This window comes from Heterocephalus glaber, unplaced genomic scaffold (genome assembly GCF_053883595.1).
Source record: "Heterocephalus glaber isolate CG9 unplaced genomic scaffold, H.glaber_assembly_v1.0 deba00001572, whole genome shotgun sequence".
Lineage (NCBI taxonomy): Eukaryota > Metazoa > Chordata > Mammalia > Rodentia > Bathyergidae > Heterocephalus > Heterocephalus glaber.
This window is the reverse complement of record NW_028258357.1, coordinates 11,683,317-11,701,959: the sequence shown is the minus strand read 5'-3', so window position 1 is coordinate 11,701,959 and position 18,643 is coordinate 11,683,317. Positions and strand designations below refer to the sequence as shown.

At 37.0% G+C, this 18,643-nt stretch overlaps 1 protein-coding gene across 8 annotated transcripts in view; it reads left to right on the top strand.

Annotated features, from left to right (window-relative positions):
- Eea1 (early endosome antigen 1) overlaps positions 1-18,643 on the top strand; it is a 196,659-nt gene that overhangs the window by 97,440 nt on the left and 80,576 nt on the right. For 4 of the 8 annotated variants that reach the window (XM_021258475.2, XM_021258473.2, XM_021258472.2 and 1 more), the window contains exons 2-3: positions 1,438-1,530; positions 6,822-6,947. In XM_021258475.2, the coding sequence (XP_021114134.1) occupies positions 6,843-6,947 (105 nt within the window). In that variant the 5' untranslated portion in view covers positions 1,438-1,530; positions 6,822-6,842. The remainder of the gene's footprint in view (positions 1-1,437; positions 1,531-6,821; positions 6,948-18,643) is intronic. The other 4 variants (XM_087192594.1, XM_013072298.3, XM_004844974.3 and 1 more) reach the window with 1 other exon arrangement.

Sequence of the window (18,643 nt, the reverse complement as noted above, 5' to 3'; positions counted from 1 at the left end):
AGATGGCTGAGTGTGTCTGGAGTTGTTTCTGCATCTTCTAATCTGTTCCATTGGTCCTCAAGTCTCTTTCTTTGCCAGTACCATGCTGTTTTTATCACAGTGGCTTTGTAGTATAGTTGCAGGTTGGGGATTGTGATACCCCCTGCCATGTCTCTGTTACCTAGAATTGCTTTTCCTATTCTGGGTCTCTTCTTGTTCCAAATGAATTTTTGGATTGTTTTCTCTAGGTCTATGAAGTACGCTGCTGGGATCTCAATTGGAATTGCATTAAATCTATATAGCAGTTTTGGAAGTATGGTGATTTTCACTACATTAATCCTTCCTACCCAGGAGCAGGGAGTGTCTGTCCATTTTCTGATATCATCTTCAATCTCTCTTTTCAGAGTGCCATAGTTTTCAGAGAAGAGGTCTTTGACTTCTTTCATTAGGATGATTCCTAGGTATTTCAGTTTTTTGGATGCTATTGTGAAAGGAATTATTTGCCCTATTTCTCTCTCAGTGAGTCTGTCATTGGTGTAGGGGAAAGCCGGGAAGCCCCTTCCTCTGGACCAGGAGCAGTGGGACGATGGCTCAGAAGCCCCTACCTCTGTGCCAGGAGTGGTGAGAGGGATGGTGGCCCGGAAGCCCCTTCCTCTGGGCCAGAAGCAGTTGGACAGAAGGTGGCCCAAAAGCCCTTTCCTCTGGGCTGGAAGCAGCGGGAGGGATGGTGACCGGGAAGCCCCTTCCTCTGGACCAGGAGCAGTGGGATGATGGCTCAGAAGCCCCTACCTCTGAGCCGGGAGCAGCAGGACTCACTACCTTGGTCTGGTGGTCTGGGGTCCTCTGTGTCTTTGTAGTGTGGAACCAGGTGGCTGCCTGTCTGCAGTGGGGTAATTGGGCGTCTTCAGCCCAACTCGGGACCTCGGTAGGGCCTGCACAGACCTGCTTGTCTGCAGCGGGCTGATTCGGTGTGTTCCGTGCCACTGGGGACCTCGGTAGGGCGTGGCCAGACCTGCTGGTCTGCAATGGGGTGATTCGGTGTCTTCTGCGTGACTGGGGACCTCGGTAGGGCGTGCACAGACCTCTGTTTTTGTTGTTGTTAACAGTACAGTCATAAGTGAGTCACTTAGCTGCTTTAAATCTGTTTTCGCCTCTGTAGAGATAACTTAGGCTTTACCTTTATCAGAGATATCATTATAATTAAATAAGACATTTTGTGAAAGTCAGTTGAGCACTGCAGAACATTGTAGTTAGAAATAAACTATAAAGAAAAGGAGAATGCTTATAGAGAACTTGATATATACAGTATTAGACAGTCTTGAATAAAGAATAGTTAGTACTGTTAATTATTATTGTGAAGACATCTACTTTTACATGAAAGTGCTGCATTATTTCATGGCTAATGGATATATTGTTAATATTTGCTTTAATTTTTTTTTTTTCTCTTCTGTGTTTCAGACTCCTGGGAGAGTTGGCTCTCAAGGTTCTGATTTAGATTCTTCCACAACTCCTATAAACACAGTGGATGTCAATAATGAAAGCTCTTCAGAGGTATGAAAACAATAAGTTTGGCAGTAAAATTCACTATTATTTAAGGAAAATTAACAAACATTTGTAGTAATGACTGGTGATTTAAGTTTGTCTCTGCAAGAAAGTTCTCATAAGTCTGTTACAAATTAGAATGTTACTTTTAAATCATGTATATCTGTGTTTAGTTGTTAGATTGATAAAGTGCATTTTAAATTTTATTTATTTATTTATTTTCTGAGGGTGTTTTGAGACAAGGTCTTTCTATGTAGTTCAGGCTGGCCTGGAACTCAGTATATAACCGTCCTTCTATCTGGGCTTTCTTATTTTAGTCCAGGGAAGGCAGGTGCCTTTGCCTATCAGATTTCAATCTGTTCTCTAGTTCTCTGGATTCCATTCTATCTCGTTCCTGACTTATTGTCTTTCTCTTGCCAATTTAGTTTTTTTAGCTCCATTGTGAATTATTCCCATTAACATAGGAATATGTTCAGTGTAATCGATACAAAAATAAGAAAAGAATACCAAAAAAATGGAAAAAAAAATCTTTTTTTTGACTCAAAGTCCCTTCTTTAGGTACTATATATTTGTGTTGCTTCCAAGCCAGATTTCTCACATACATGATTTATAGTCCCTCGTTTCACATGCTGTCTTCTTAGATCATTCATGTCTTTTTGGTGAATTGAACTTTTTGTCCTTGTGTCTACCTTTCTTTTGATTAGTATTTTGTACATCTTTTTCTGTCTTTTCGGTTTCAAGTTTTTTGTTCCTTTTGCTTGGATTTAAAAAAAAAAATGAATAGCATACAACTCCCCTCTCCCTTCTCCCTCTCTGCCCTTCTCTCTTTGCCTTGGTTTGGGTTTCTCTTTCTCACTGTTCACCCTCGTGCTCCTGTGATACTACACTCTTCTGCTTTTCTCCCACCTCTTTAGCTGTTCATTCTGCTCCCTCTTTGCTGGTCCCTTTGGTAATTAATCTGCAGGTGGTAGCATACACTGCTGGGATTATGTGGGTTCTTATGCTAATGTGGAAGTTACATATTTTAGTCTTTTATTTTTATGTTTCCTTTTGCTGTTTTAACGTACATAAGACTAAAATATTTTTTAGGATCTCTGAACTAAAACATCTTTAAGCTGACTGAGAACAATGTGTGGCTACCACTACTCTCAGCGGAAAAGCCTCTTAAAAGCAATATAGCAGCTCTTGACAATTCTACTTAATACCATACCTAAAATTAAGGCCACATAGTGTACCTTGATATCTGGTGAAACCAGAAGGAGGGTCTCAAATGGCCTAATCCCAATTTCTCTTCTGTACTCTGCTCTAACAGATAACACCCCCTAAACAAACCCTCATTTTCACAGACCAGATGCCGTACTTGTTTATCCATGAGTAGTGGGTTTTAGGTTCCTGGTAGCCCAGAGAATTATTCAGATAGTCCAGTCGTGTCCTCCTACTGGAACAGGAGTCATCTCACCTTCCCCCTTATGGATTTTTGCTTTTTTGAGACAGGGTCTCTCTATGAAAGTTCAGGCTGGCCTGGAAGTCACAGAGATCCTTCTGCCTCAGCCTCTGGAATGCTGGGATTACAGGTGTGTGCCACCACATCTGACTGCTTCCAGTTTTTATTAGATTAAGGTCCAAACTCTTTAGCTTGTGCCAGCTAAAGAGTTCATTAATTATCTTTTGTGATCTACTTTCTGCTTATCTTTATAGCTTTATTGATTGATTGATTTGTTTATTTATTGTGGTGCTAGGGATTGAACCCAGGGTCTCATGAGTGCTAGGCAAGCACTCTGCCACTGAGCTACATTTCCAGAGCATTACAGCTTCCTATCATCTTCATCAACCTTAGGCACATTGAATTTTGCCTGCTTTTACAGTGTGCCAAGTTTTCTCTTATCTCTGGACTTTTGCATAAGCTCATCTTTATTCTTTACCTGTTTGTCTTAGTTTGGACTGTTACAGAGACCAAATACTTACTTCTCGAAGTTCTGGAGATAGGAAATCTAAAATCAAGACACCAGCAGTTTTGCTGTCCCAAATTTTCATAGGTAGATAGATGAAAGAGCTCCTTTGGGCTTACTTTATGAGACACTGATCCTATCCATGAGGACTGTGCTCTCACGACCTGCTCATCTCCCCAAAGGCTGCGCCTCCTAATCCCATTACCTTGGGGCTTAAAATTTCATTCTGGGGATTTGCCCGCACGCACATCTTTTTGTGTGTTTGGATTACAAAGATACAGACCATAGCATTCCTTTTGCTTTTACTATTTTTTTCTGGCTAACATCTGATATCCTTCAGGTGTTATTGCATATATTGCTCTTTCTAGTAAATGTTCCTCAACTCAAATGTGGGATAGATGCTTTTTCCATGTGCTGATGTGAAATTGTATTTTCTGACTCTTTGGTATTGATTATTATTCTGAGATTTATTCATTTGCTGGCTGCCAAATGCTATTCTGGGTGCTGGAGATATAGCAGAAAATAAAATGGTACCAAAAACAACAACAACAAAAAACCAAACCTTTGTCCTGGTGGATCTTACATTCAAGGGGTGGACAGGCAAAAGCCAAAACACACTAAAAATGTTCCAGGGTTGACAGTTGATATTATTGAGAGAAATCAAGCAAGGAAGGAGGCTTGGAAAGTGTTTGAGGTGGCTCTCAGTGAAGTCTTTTTTGAGAAGTGGGCAGCTCAGAATGAAGTAAAGAGGTGAGGAAATGAGTCCAGTGATTTCTTGGGTGATTGATGTTCCAAGCATGTGGAGTAAGTGGAAGGTCTCTAAGCTAAGAGAGGGTCTGCATGTAGATAGCAGCCAGGAGGCCAGCGCAGCTGCAGTGTGGTGAGTGAGAGAAGACTGGCTTAGTGAGGAAATCAGGCCCACTCATAAAGGGCTGTATAGACTGTTGTACTGACATTAGTTTTTAACTCTTACTGAGATGCCAAGCCAGTGGACAATTTGAGTAGGGAAATGACAAGGTTTGTACATGTATTTTATTGGATACACACTAGGGGTTGTATTGAAAACAGGCTGTTAATGGGCTCAGGGTAGAAGCAGAGAGATGGTTAGGAGGCTATTGCAGTGATCCCTGTATAGGTGATGGTAGTTTGGACCAGACTGTAACAGTAGAGGTGCTGAGATTCTGGATATATTTTGAATGTACATGTAATAAGATTTTCTGATTAGTGGGATATAAAATGTAATTTAAAAAATTTTTGGTGACTTTTTCAAGCCTATAGGCTTCTGGAGACCAGGGAGTATGCTTCATTTTCCATTGTATTTTCAGCACCATAGCATTGCAGCTGGAACAGAGTAATCACACTGTAAATACTTTGTGTAAGTGATTGCATGATTGGGTATATGGAAGCTTACAGTGAACAAAGGAGTAAAATGAAATACACCATTTTCTTTCTGGTGGCAAAAAGAAAACAAACAAAAAAATCTTCTAAAGAATTATTATTTGTAGATCAAGCCCTCAAGACTGTGGTTTATCAGATCAACTCTCTTCAGTTAAAAAAAAATGAATTTATGTTCCTTTCATTCTCTGAATGATCTCTTTTAAGGGCTGTTAACAAAAGGAATAATGATAGTAATGATAACTAACATTTATTGAATGTTTTCACTGTATAAGATCCATGATAAGTGCTTTTCATGTATTATCTCATTTAATTGTCATGAGATCAGTAGGAAGTAGGTGTTATTGTTATTCCACATAACAGATGAGGAAAATGAGGTCACACAGCTGCCAAGAGTGGTGTGAATCGGATTCAAGCTCAAGCCTAGCTCTTATGTGTTACTCTGTCTTGCCTCCCACTTGGCAGCCTTGTTAGTAGACTTCCTCTCATTATGCTAAATGACTTTAGTGACTCAAGGAATATCCCAGTGGCGGTGAACCCATGGCACATGTGCTGTGGTGCACCTGCGAGCCAAGTTGCCCTAGCACCTGAGCATTGGATAACAGTTGTTTTTCCTAAACTAAAACCTCAGTATTCAGGTTTAATTGCAGTGTTGACATTTTGTGATTAATAAGTGGGTTTTGGGTTGCAGTTTGGGCACTCAGTCTCTAAAAGGTTCACCATCATTGGCCAAGCTTCTCAGTTCCTTAAGTTTTCATTGCTAATGATCATTATTACCTCTTTTTAGCTACAGTGTTCAATTCCATAGCAGTACCTTCTACTTTATCACCAGGCAGAACAGTTTCAACTGAAACTAAAACCTTGCCTCCCAGTCTTTACCATAATTGTCTGCCCTTTCAAAAATTTTCCTTGTCATAGTCTCTCTACTTAATTTCTTTGGGTTTGATGAATAATACAGTCTTTTAAGTACCATCTTTTCTTCTAGTTTCTAAATCATTTAAAAAAATTTCATTTAACTTCTAAGCATACATCCTCTGACAGTTAATATTCGTTGAGTATTTATAAATTCTCAGGCACAATATTAAGCATTTGTATATACACTATCTCTAGAAGAATAGGTGCTAATATTGGCCCCATTTTAGAGATATGGAAACTGACACTCAACAAAATGATTTCCTGAAGGTCATATAGAATTAGCTTTGATTGAAGCCTAAATTGACATCTGATTATGACACCAAAATGCACCATGTTATGACCATTATAACCTTTTGTCTTTACTAGCATATTTTATTTGCTTTCTCAATTCCCTTATTCTCTCATCCTTCTGTTATTCTTAAGTGACAGAACCTCAAGTCATCAATCAGTGTAGCAGCTCACATTTTAAAATATATTGTTAGGTATACAGGTTTTAAATGGTTTTGCTTGGTTCAGAAAAGTGGAAGGAAAGATCATCTATTGGAAATGATGAATGTGGACAAGAATGGGTCCTTAGGGTAATGGAATATGGTAAAGATTAAAAATTGATTTCATTAAAATAATTTCCTTTTTGAGAACATTATATCACAAAACGATATTTATTGCCCCTTCCAGCAATTTATTGATCTAAAATAAAAACTGACTGACCAATTTTATTGTAAGCCTCAGGTAAGTAAGGACAAAGTGTTATAAACAGAAAGAAATTTTGAAAACTGTCTCAAGCAAAAGAATATTTCTACCAATGCAACTGGGTAACTTAAAAAATTGAATCAGTGCAAGTATATATTGTGAGTATAGAAACTAATTTTAGTATTCTCACTTTGGATAGATCTTTCATCTTTTGTACAGTTCCTACTTGAAAGTTTTCTTTGCATGTAGTAACAACAGATATATTAATTTCTTCTTGTTATGTCTATTGGGATTGTCTGTATTTTGGTTATAAAAAACTTGTATATCCTTCTAAAAGTTGTTATTTCACAGGGTTTCATCTGTCCATTATGTATGAAAAGATGTATAACTGCTATTGATTTGTCGGAGCATTACCACAAAGTACACGCTGAAAATGAAACAAGAGGACAGGACCTTCTTAATGACTCCAGTGTTACTGTGGGTCTTGTATATTTTGTTTTAGCAGCTTGGTTATGGGTTGCTGAAAATAGTTTTGTTTTTCCCTGCCTTGGTGTTGGTTCCTTTTGATGCTGCAGGGGAATATGGATTACTTTAATTATGCATGCTTAAAAGGAAGGCTCTATAAGGAAAAGAAGCTTTTGGGTAGTCTGCTTGGTTTCTCTTACTGTTTCCAGCTGTGTTTTTTTTTTTTTTTTTTTTTTTTGGTACTGGGGATTGAACTCGGGTCCTTGTGCTTGTGCAGCAGGCGGCAAAACCACTCAGCTAAATCCCCAGCCTTTCCAGCTGTCTTTTTATGTATTTGTAAATAAATGTAAAAGTTTAAGTTAATATTTTTGCATAAATTTTGCCATGAAATTTGAAATATAAAGTGAATGTAATTATTTCAACATGTGTAAGTTGTAACTTTATGTTGCTAATGTTTTATTAATGAATTACAGAATGTTTTAGGTTAAAATGCTGTGTTCTTAGACAGAAAGAGGACTTTGCATATAAGCAATTATCCTCATTTGGGAAAATCAACAGTATTAGAACCTGAATTTAATATAGTCTTACTGTTTGTTCTGCTCCAGACTGAGGAAGTGACATAATGACACCTCTCATCAATAACAGTGGGTCACCCAAAATATTTCTCAGTAGCTTGGGGCTAGTGTACTCTGAGGCCAAGGATGGGTGTGAATGAGGGAAAATTTTAAGGCTGGGGAGAATTTCTCAGATGATATATCTGTTTCCTTTGCAAATCACTTTGGTATTACAAAAGTGAAGAGAAATAAATTTTTTTCTTTTTTTACAAATCTTATAAAAGAATAAAATTTTTCATAGTGTGAAAGACCAAAAACACGACCTAGTTTTTCTATGAAGCACTTATGTATATAAGAAAACAATCTCACAAAATCATTTTTTAGCAAATTAATGGAGTAACTTTTATGTAGAGGGTGTTTTAGTAGAGGAAGAAGAGGTGAATATAATATGATCTCTTCCCAGGAAGTTTCTGTGATACTGTTTGCAGGAGGAATATAAGAGTTAATTCAACATAAATGGGACTCAGGAAACAAACATTCTTTTGGGTGAGAGGCAAATAGGTGCATATAAGATGACACCAATTAAATTTGTCAGAATAGTACAAGCAAAGACCGAGACATGAAAGATTCTTAGAAATCTGTTTAGCATGTTACCAAGTGTCTTCCTTCCAGTACTTGTGGGTCAGTTCTTCTTTATGGCTTAGCCAAAATCAAAAGTAACAGTCTCACCCACCGACCACGTATGTAGGAGCTTTCCTTATATCTAAAGGCACACTTGGTCCAACGGGAATATCCGAAATGTAAGAGTAAGCTAAGGTTTAGCTGCATTGGATCTACAAAGGATTGCAGAGCACTGAACTTTAGGAGTAAGGACTTTATTCTTTTAAACTTTAAATTGTGCTTTTTAAAGTTGGTGACAAATTTGAAACGATTAAGGGGAATCAATGTGGCTGGCTTGTTTTGCTCCTTTGTTACCATCAGTCCTCTAGAATTTATTTATCTAGTAAGCTTTGTCCCCTTGGATGTAGTTTGGAAAAAAGTAGAGGAGTCTCTTGTATTGAGAATTAGTTCACAAAGTCCACAGACTAAAGGATCACACACTCTTCATGGGACGGACACCCCTCAGGTACTCGGCCTAAGCTTGTTTCACTGCTCTCTAAAGTGAATATTATGGTCTTCATAAACTCGCTTTTCTTTCTACTTTCCCATCTGTGGCAGGCTAACATTCCTAGAAATAGCATGCTTAGAATCTTTAGAAGTGATTATTGAAATGCAAAATAAGGTATAGGAAAAACCGTAAAATACAGGTTCAGGAATAAAAGAGTCTGGCTGGAATTAATAGACTGGAAAACATTTATTCAATAATTAATATTTATGTCTCAGACTTTAAGCAAAAAGATTTAATATTACTGATTTAAGGAGATGAGAAAGTATATGTATTTTACAAAAATTATTTTTATCAGAAATATCCCTAAATTTAAGTTTTATTTAAACATGCAGGTTCTAGTCACAGGGAAAATTCACATATATGGAATATTTCTATAATGAAATATATATTACCAATTTCTGAAATTTCTCTTTTTTTTTGGTACCAGGGATCGAACTCAGGTCCTTGTGCTTACGCAGCAGGCGGCGAAACCACTGAGCTAAATCCCTGGCCCTCTGAAATTTCTCTTTAGGAATAGATCAGTTCTTAAACCATGTAGTTTTTTTTTTCCCGTACCAGGGATCAAACTCAGGACCTTATGCTTGCAAAGCAGGCATGGTGCCATTGAGCTAAATCCTCAGCCTTTGGAATAGATCAGTTCTTTCTGAGGTATTAAGCAGGTATTATTTAGAAGTTTTAAGAAGGTATGACATAGCTCACTGTGATCATTAGCTTTTTAAGTACCTAGTACCAAAACTCAGAAGTAGAGACAACAGTCAAAAAGCAAGTTGTAGAGATTAAATAATATAATAGGGATGTAGATTTTCTGAGGGACACTAATTTATTTTCTAGTTATTAGCAGAAGTTGAGGCCCAAATGAGAAATGACAGGTTAAATATAGATGTTCATGTGCTGTTGCATTAAAGGCATGTCAGCCAGCATTGTGCAACAGTTACTGGGCAGAAATCATAAAAATGCCCCATTAAGCACATAGAGCCATTATGACACGTGATGAAAGGTAACAGATGGTTCTCAAGAAAGAACAGCACCAGCTAGATTAACACACAAGGTGGAGCATTCATTCATTTGTTCATTCAGAAGACAATGCTGAACACCAAATATCTCTGGAATCTGGTTGCTTTCTTCTCGTGTCCAAAGGCTTGTCCACAACACACTGTTTCTGCTCAGTTCAGTAATTCATAGGCATTCATTGCATTATTCACCTGTTGTGGCCCTGCCCTTCACTCTGGTTCTGTGATCACATGACACCTAAGATCTCTGTTTCCCAAATGAGGATGATTATGTTTCACAGCACTTCTTCCACCTTTATTAATGCTTTTCCATTTGTTTAGAATGCATTTATTTATTTATTTATTTATTTTTGAGACAGAGTTTGTCTATATAAAGTTCAGAATGGTCTTGAACTCACTATTTAGCCCAGTCTGGCTTTGAATTCCTGGCCATTCTCCTACTGCAGCCTCCCAGAGTCCTGAGATTACAGGCCTGAGATGCCCGGCTTAGAATTTTTTTTTTTGTCTCTGCCAGGTATACTCCTACTCATTCTTCAGTACCTAATTCCAAAGTTGCGTATACATATATATCTACATATCATATGTTTGCCTGCTGCCCATACAGTGTGTAGCAGCAGTCATGATAGAGATGAGACATATACATAAAATGTACATGTGTATATATGTGTAACTTTTGTTAAGACTTAACTGCTGCCACGCAGAGTTGGATACCTCACGCCACCCATTCTTTATATCTACTTGTATTTTAGCATCGTCTAGTAATATTTGTCTACCTGTTATTACTCCCAACAATCAGTGAATACCTAACTAAGGAGCAGAGATTTTTACTTATTTTTAAAGGCTCAGTGTACTTATTGGTTGACTCATTTTGTTCTTGGAAGGTTTTATAATTTGTAAGCTGTTAAAGATCTACTTTTTCACCAACTTCTACAATGCCAGTTTCATTCAAATTTTAGTAAAAAAAGAATGCACAGTGTAGAAAATAGTGTACTGAAGGCACTACCTCCCTCTGTTAGGGAATAGAGATGAAAAGATCTAATATATTGGTTTTAGAGTGAAGGAACTTGACAAGCTAATGTGGGTGCTGCTGGTGGAACACAAGCAGGATGAGCAAAGGCACAGAAATGTGAGATACCGTGGTGTGCTCTAGGAAACACAGGTACTGCGGTGTTGTCAGAGTGTGCTGTATAGACTGGAGGTGTGCAGGCATCAGACTGCACAGGTCATAGGAGAACACTCATGCAGGAACTCATGTTGATGATAAAAATCAGTGAAGAATATTGAAGAATCTGTCTTAGAAAGATTCTTCTGATTCCTCTGGCAGGCTTAGGGAGAAGGGAGACTATGCATAGGAGCGCCATGTGGAATGCTGTTGTAGAAGTCTGGGCAAGAGATAGATATGCAGGTGTACACAAGGCCGGCTGCAGTGAGGAAGGAGATGAATAAATGAAAGGGGAGTGAGGAGTTTTTAGGGTTAGAAATGAGACAGGAAGAGTAGTTCAGCATGATTTTTAGATTTTAGTTTGAGTGAAAGATGGATGTTAGAGGGGAAAGGAAGTTTGGAAAATAAGTTGAGTCTAGGGTTTATTGCATTAAAAATGCCTATGGGATGCAGGTGGAGATGTTCAGATCCAGAAGAATGCTGGAGAGAGTTCTTTGTTAGATTTATGAGCTTGGCAGTTATGAGCTATAAGGAATTACAGAAACCACTTGCGTTATTGTATATTAGGGGGAATGTTAAGTCAGAAGATGAGGTCATTGAGGGAATCTTGGGGAAAAGTGATCTTTAAAGGAATTGTTTTCTAGGGTAAAAAGAAGATGAACATTTCTATATGTAAAAGCTGTATGTTCCCACAAACAAAACTTTCTGGAGACCTTTCACAATCATAATGTGTTTTCTTGTTGCTTTCAGTGTAGAAATATATTCAGGTACCACCTTCACATTCCAGTTTATCTTTGTATCTGTAATAGAGGCACATTGTAGAATTGAATTGTCATGTACTTGATGAAAGAAAACCAAATTTATTTCTTATTACTTTGAATTAGTAGAATTGTATCTGTAATAACTTCAGCAGAGTTTTGCTAGTTACATTTTTTTTTTGAGAGGGCACTGTACCAAGGATTGAATCAAGGGCCTTGCACCTGCTAGACAAGCACTCTTGCACTGAGCTACATCCTCAACCTGCTAACCACTATTGTTTTTATTGACCTAATGAGAGAATTTAAATATTCTTTAGCATATTATGTGTTCCTGCAGAATAGATTGTATAAGAATATTCTTGTGGATTAGCGTGAAACATGGGCTGGTAGGCGCTGGTGATATTCTCATAATTGACATCTGGTAATATTTTTTGTTTTTTCAGTTTCATTTCATTTTTTTGCTTAAATTCTTTTATTGGTTCATTTTAGGTATATAATACATTTAGATTTATCATTGAGTGCTTGTACCTGTACATGATATAACTTGGTTCTTATTTTTTCCCCATTACCTGTGCTCCCTTCCCTATTTACATAGACTTTGTTTCCTTTTTTTTTCTTTTCTCATAAGTTTTCCTTTTCCCTTCCCCTCCCACTTCCCCTACCCCTTTGGGCCTTTTCTCCCTATTTCCAATTATGAATAATTCATTTTAATCATTTTAATCCTTATTTATACTTTCAGTTTCTCACACTAGAGAAACGATTCGATATTTACACGTGTCCTATTTATTTCACTGAAGAGTATGGCCTCAATATGCATCCATTTAGCTATAAATGTCTCTAGTTTCTCATTCTTTATGGCTGAGTAGTACTCCATTTTTTAAAAAAAAACACGTCTTCTTTATCCAGTTTCCAGTTGATGGGCATTTGGGCTGTTTCCAAGCTTTAGCTATTACAAACTGTGCCGCTATAAACACAGGTGCACATATATCACTGTGGTATGATTCTTTTAATTCTTTTGGGAAGATACCCAGCAGGGGAATAGCTGGGTCAAATGGGACCTCTAGCCCTAGTTCTTTGAGGTATCTCCATACTGATTTCCACAGTGGTTGCACCAGTCTGCACTCCCACCAGCAATGGAGAAGGGTTCCTTTCTCCCTACACCTCTGCCAGCATTTGTTATTGGTTGATTTCTTGATAGCAGCCATTCTCGGTGGGGTGAGGTGCAATCTCAGTGTTGTTTTCATCTGCATCTCTCGAATGACCAGTGATGTTGAACATTTTTTCATATACTTCTTTGTCTGAGAAATGTCTGTTCATTTCAGATGCCCATTTTTGAATTGGGTCTTTGAATTTGAGGCGTCTGATTTTTTTCAGTTCTTCATATATTCTAGATAGTAGTCCTTTGTCTGAGGTACAGCTGGTAAAAATTTTTTCCCACATTGTAGTTGTCTCTTAGCTCTGTTGGTAGTTTCTCTTGCAGTGCATAAGCTGTTTTTTTTCTTTAATTCTTTTATTGGTACATTTTAGCTATACAGTACATTTACATTTATCATTGGGTGCTTGTATCTGTACATGCTGTATCTTATTTCTTATTTTTTCCCCATTACCTGTGCACTCTTCACGCCCTCCACCCTTCCCTATTTACATAGATTTCATTTCCATTTTTTTTTCTTTTCTCATAATTTTTCCTTTCCCTTCTTCCCTTTCCCCTTCTCCTCCCACCACCTCTACACCTTTGGACCTTTTCCTATTTCAAATTATCAATTATTTGTTTTAATCATTTTAATCCTTATTTACACTTTCAGTTTCTCACACTAGAGAAATGATTCTATATTTACACATGTGTGTCCTATTTATTTCACTTGAGAGTATTGCCTCAATGTGCATCCATTTAGCTATAAATGTCTCTAGTTTCTCATTCTTTATGGCTGAGTAGTACTCCGTTTTTTTTTTTTTTTTAAAACCACATCTTTATCCAGTTTGATGGGCACTAGGGCTGTTTCCAAGCTTTAGCTATTACAAACTGTGCCGCTATAAACACGGGTGCACATATATCACTGTGGTATGATTCTTTCAGTTCTTTTGGGAAGATACCCAGCAGGGGAATAGCTGGGTCAAATGGGACCTCTAGTCCTAGTTCTTTGAGGTATCTCCATACCGATTTCCACAGTGGTCGCGCCAGTCTGCACTCCCACCAGCAATAGAGAAGGGTTCCTTTCTCCCTACACCTCTGCCAGCATTTGTTATTGGTTGATTTCTTGATAGCAGCCATTCTTTCTGGGGTGAGGTGGAATCTCAGTATTGTTTTCATCTGCATCTCTCGAGTGACCAGTGATGTTGAACATTTTTTCATATATTTATTTGCTGCTGTTACTTCTTTGTGTGAGAAATGTCTGTTCATTTCAGATGTGCATTTTTGAATTGGGTCTTTGAATTTGGGGAGGGGTCTGATTTTTTTCAATTCTTTATACATTCTAGATAGTAGACTTTTGTCTGAGGTACAGCTGGTAAAAATTTTTTCCCCATATTGTAGGTTGTCTCTTAGCTCTGTTGGTGGTTTCTCTTGCAGTGCAGAAGCTTTTTAATAAGATGAGATCCCAGTTGTTGATTCTTTGTGCTAGTTCCCATGTTACTGAGGTTTTGTTCATAAAGTCTTTTCCTATGCCAATGTCTTCAAGAGTTCTACCTGACTTGTCTTCCAGCAAATTTAGTGTTTCTGTCTTAATATGTAGATCCTTAATCCACTTCAATCTTAGTTTAGTGCATGACGATAGATATGGGTCTAGTTTTAATCTTTGGCAGGTTGAAATCCAGTTTTTCCAACACCATTTATTAAAGAGGCTATCTTTCCTCCAGTGGGGATGGTTGGCTCCTTTGTCAAAGATGAGGTGGCTGAGTATGTCTGGAGTTGTTTCTGCATCTTCTAATCTATTCTACTGATCCTTGGGTCTATTTCTTTGCCAGTATCATGCTGTTTTTATCACAGTAGCTTTGTAGTATAGTTTTTTTTTGGTTTTTTTTGGTACCGGGGATCGAACTCGGGACCTTGTGCTTGCGAGGCAGGCACTGGAACCACTGAGCTAAATCCCCGGCTTTGTAGTATAGTTTTAAGTTGGGGATTGTGATAACCCCTGCCATGTCTCTGTTGCTTAGAATTGCTTTTGCTATTCTAGGTCTCTTCTGGTTGCAAATGAATTTTTGGATTGTTTTCTCTAGTTCTGTGAAGTATATCATTGGAATTTCAATTGGCAATGCATGAAATCTATATAGTAGTTTTGGAAGTATGGCCATTTTCACTATACTGGTTCTTTCTATCCAGGAGCAAGGAATGTCTTTCCATTTTCTTATATCCTCTTCGATCTCTTTTTTCAGAGTGCTGTAGTTTTCAGTGTAGAGGTCTTTTGCTTCCTTTGTTAGACTGATTCCTAGATACTTCATTTTTTTGGATGCTGTTGTGAAAGGAATTGTTTCCCTAATTTCTCTCTCAGTGAGTCTGTTATTTGTGTTCAAGAAGGCTATTGATTTTTGAGTTTTGACCTTGTATCCAGCTATTCGACTGAATCTGTCAGTTAAGTCTAGAAGTCTTTTGGCGGAGTTTTTTGGATCTTCTATGTAAAGTATCATATCATCAGCAAATAATGACAGTTTAACTTCTTCCTTTCCTGTCTTTATTCCTTTTATTTCTTTCTCTTATCTAATTGCTATGGCTAATGTTTCCAGAACTATATTGAACAGGAGTGGTGATACTAGGTAGGCATCCTTGTCTTGTTCCTGATTTTAGCATGAAAGTTTTCTGTTTTTGACCATTTAGTATGATGTTGGCTGTTGGTTTTTCATAAATAGCCTTAATCAGGTTGAGATAAAGACCTTCTATTTCAAATTTCTGTAGGGTTTTTATCATGAATGGGTGTTGGATTTTGTCGAATGCTTTTTCTGCATCTATTGAGATGATCATATGGTTTTTTTCCTTGCCTCTGTTAATATAGTGTATTGCATTTATTGATTTATGTATGTTGAACCATCCTTGCATCCCTGGGATAAATCCAACTTGGTCAGGGTGTATGATCTTCTTGATGATCCTCTGTATTCTCTTTGCCAGTATCTTGTTGAGGATTTTTGCATGTGTGTTCCTTAGGGAGATTGGCCTGTAGTTCTCTTTTTGCGTTGGGTCTTTCCCTGGTTTTGGAATCATAGGTACACTTTCTTCCAGGAATGAATTGGGAAGCCTTGCTTCCTTTTCAATTTCTTTGATGAGTTTAAAGTGTAATGGTGATAGTTTTTCTTTAAATGTCTTGTAGAATTCAGCAGTGAAGCCATCAGGACCTGGGGTTTTCTTTGTTGGTAAATTTTTTATTACATTTTCTATTTCACTCATTGTAATTGGGGTGTTCAGAATTTCTATATCTTCTTCATTTAACTTTGACAATTTGTATGTATCTAGGAATCTGGCCATTTCTTCCATGTTTTCCATTTTATTAGAGTACAGGTTCTCGGAGTAGGTATTGATGGTCCTCTGGATTTCTGCTGGGTCTGTTGTGACTTCACCTTTTTCATTCTTAATTGAATGGATTTGAGCCTTTTCATTCCTTTTTTTGATAAGGTTGGCTAAAGGTTTATTGATTTTATTTATTCTTTTGAAAAATCAACTCTTTGATTCATTGATTTTTTTTGGTATTGTTCTCTTAGTCTCCACTGCATTGATTTCTGCTCTGCTCTTTATAATTTCCTCTCTTGTATGAGGTTTGGGTTTGTTATGCTCTTCTTTTTCTAGGAGCTTGATGTTCTGCATTAAGTTATTTATTTGTGTTCTCTCTGTTTTCCTAATATGGGCATTCACTGCTATGAATTTCCCACATAGAACTGCTTTCATTGTGTCCCATAGATTCCTGTATGTTGTACTGGCATTATCATTTACTTGTAGAAACTAATTTCTTCTTTAATTTCCTCTGTGACCCATTGGTTGTTCAGGAGGGTTTTATTCAATTTCCATGTGTTTTTTGGGGTTTTATGGTTTCTTATGTTATTGATCTCCAATTTTATTGTGCTATGGTCTGATAATATACAGGGGGTAACTTCAATTTTTTTTTCCCCCATTAACTTTATTGGTACATTTTAGGTATACAATACAGTTACACTCATCATTGGGATCTTTTACCATTACATGAGTCTCTTGGTTCTTATTTTTTTTCCCCTTCCCTTGCCCTCCCTTCACCCCCTCCACCCTTCCCTATTTGCAAAAACCTAGTTTCCATTTTTTTCCTCTTCTCATCTTTTTTCCTTTCCCTTTTTTCCTTTCCCCTACTCCTCCCGATTCCCCTGCTCTTTTAGACCTTGTCTTCCTGTTACATAATATCAGTTAAACATTTTTAAAATTACAATATTAACATCTAGGAGACATTACCACAGATTTTACAGAATTTAAAAGGATGTAGAAAGCATATTACAAAAATATTTTTTGAAATAAATTTGACAACTTCTAAGAAGTAACTTGGAGGACAAATTAATGAAACTAACTCTGGAGGAAATATAAAATTGGAATAGCACCTATTAAAGAAAGTATATTCCTTGCTTGAAAACCTACCTATATGACAACAGCAGGCTCATAAACATTTTAACTGATAAATTATATCAAACAATTAAAGGAGAAAAAAGAAGGAACACTTCTCCCCTCATTTTAGGAACTCATCACTGTGCTAATCCTAAAACTGGATAAAGATAATAGAAGAAAAAAGTATGAACATAGATAGAAATTTGTTTAACAAAACAAACTATTAGAAGTCAGATCTGGCAGGATGTAGAAAGTGGTTTTTTTATAGGGATGGCAGTGTTGGTTCAGCATTGGAAGATCCACCCCCAAAAGTCATCATTTTAACAGAGGAAAGGAAAAAGCCATATGATCCTGTCAGTAGTTGGAGAAAAAGTATTGGACTAAATTCTACTGCTGTTCATGGTAAAAGCTATCAGCAAAGTAGAAGTAAAACAGAAACTTCTCAACAGATTAAAGACATGTACTCCTACTTCCAGCGAGAACACCTTATGTGAATGGAGAAGATACAGTGTTTTCTCCTTAAGGTGGGGAACAAGGGCAGATATGCTTACTCTTTATCTGTCCATTAAACTTTGAAACCTAGTCCCCACCAAAATAGTCTGGCAATAAAATGACACAACTAGGATAGGATTGGCACGGCTGAAGCAAAATCTTTATATGTAGATGAAATGATCATCTACAGAGAAAATACTAAGAAATCTCTAGGAGCCCCTAGAACTTGTACTTGAATTCAGCAGGATTAGAAAACACAAGGTATATATAAAAATTCAGGTCTATATATACTTGCTATAAATGAAGAACTGGATATTGAAATTTAAAAGTTATGTAGGAGTACAAAGGACCCAGAAAAGCCAAAAACAAAAACAAAACCAGAGAGTGTTGGAAGACGTTTAGCACCCAATTTTAAGACTTCTTTTAAAAGCTACAGTAATCAAGGCAGTGTTGGTGTAAGGAAAGACATATAGATCATTTGAATAAAACAGAAAATCTAGAAATAGAACCACACATATATGGTCCACTGAGTTTTGAAAGATTATTTAACATTAGCATTTTATAGAATATAAACTCGATTCAAGAGCCGAGGAAGAGATAGTGTCTTAAGCAAATGGCACTAGAACACCTGGTATCCATATATAAAAAATTAACCTCAACCCTTTTTTTCCATACATGAAAATAACTTGAAGGGATCTATGAGCCTAAATAAGAAAGCCTAAAAGTATAAAACTTTAAGAAGAAATTATAAGGGAAAATTTTTATGAATTCAGAGTAGGCAAGAACCACCTAGGATACAAAAAACATGATGTATAAAAGAAAAAAATTGATAAATGAGATTCCATCAAAATTTAGAACTTTAAACGACATCATTAAAATGAAAAGTAGTCCTTAAACAGACCATATTTACAATGCCTATAACTTATGAGCAGAATATATAAAAAATTCTTAGAGCTCATTAATAGACAACCCATTTAAAATGTAGACATAAGAAGATGTTAAATAGCCAGTATAGC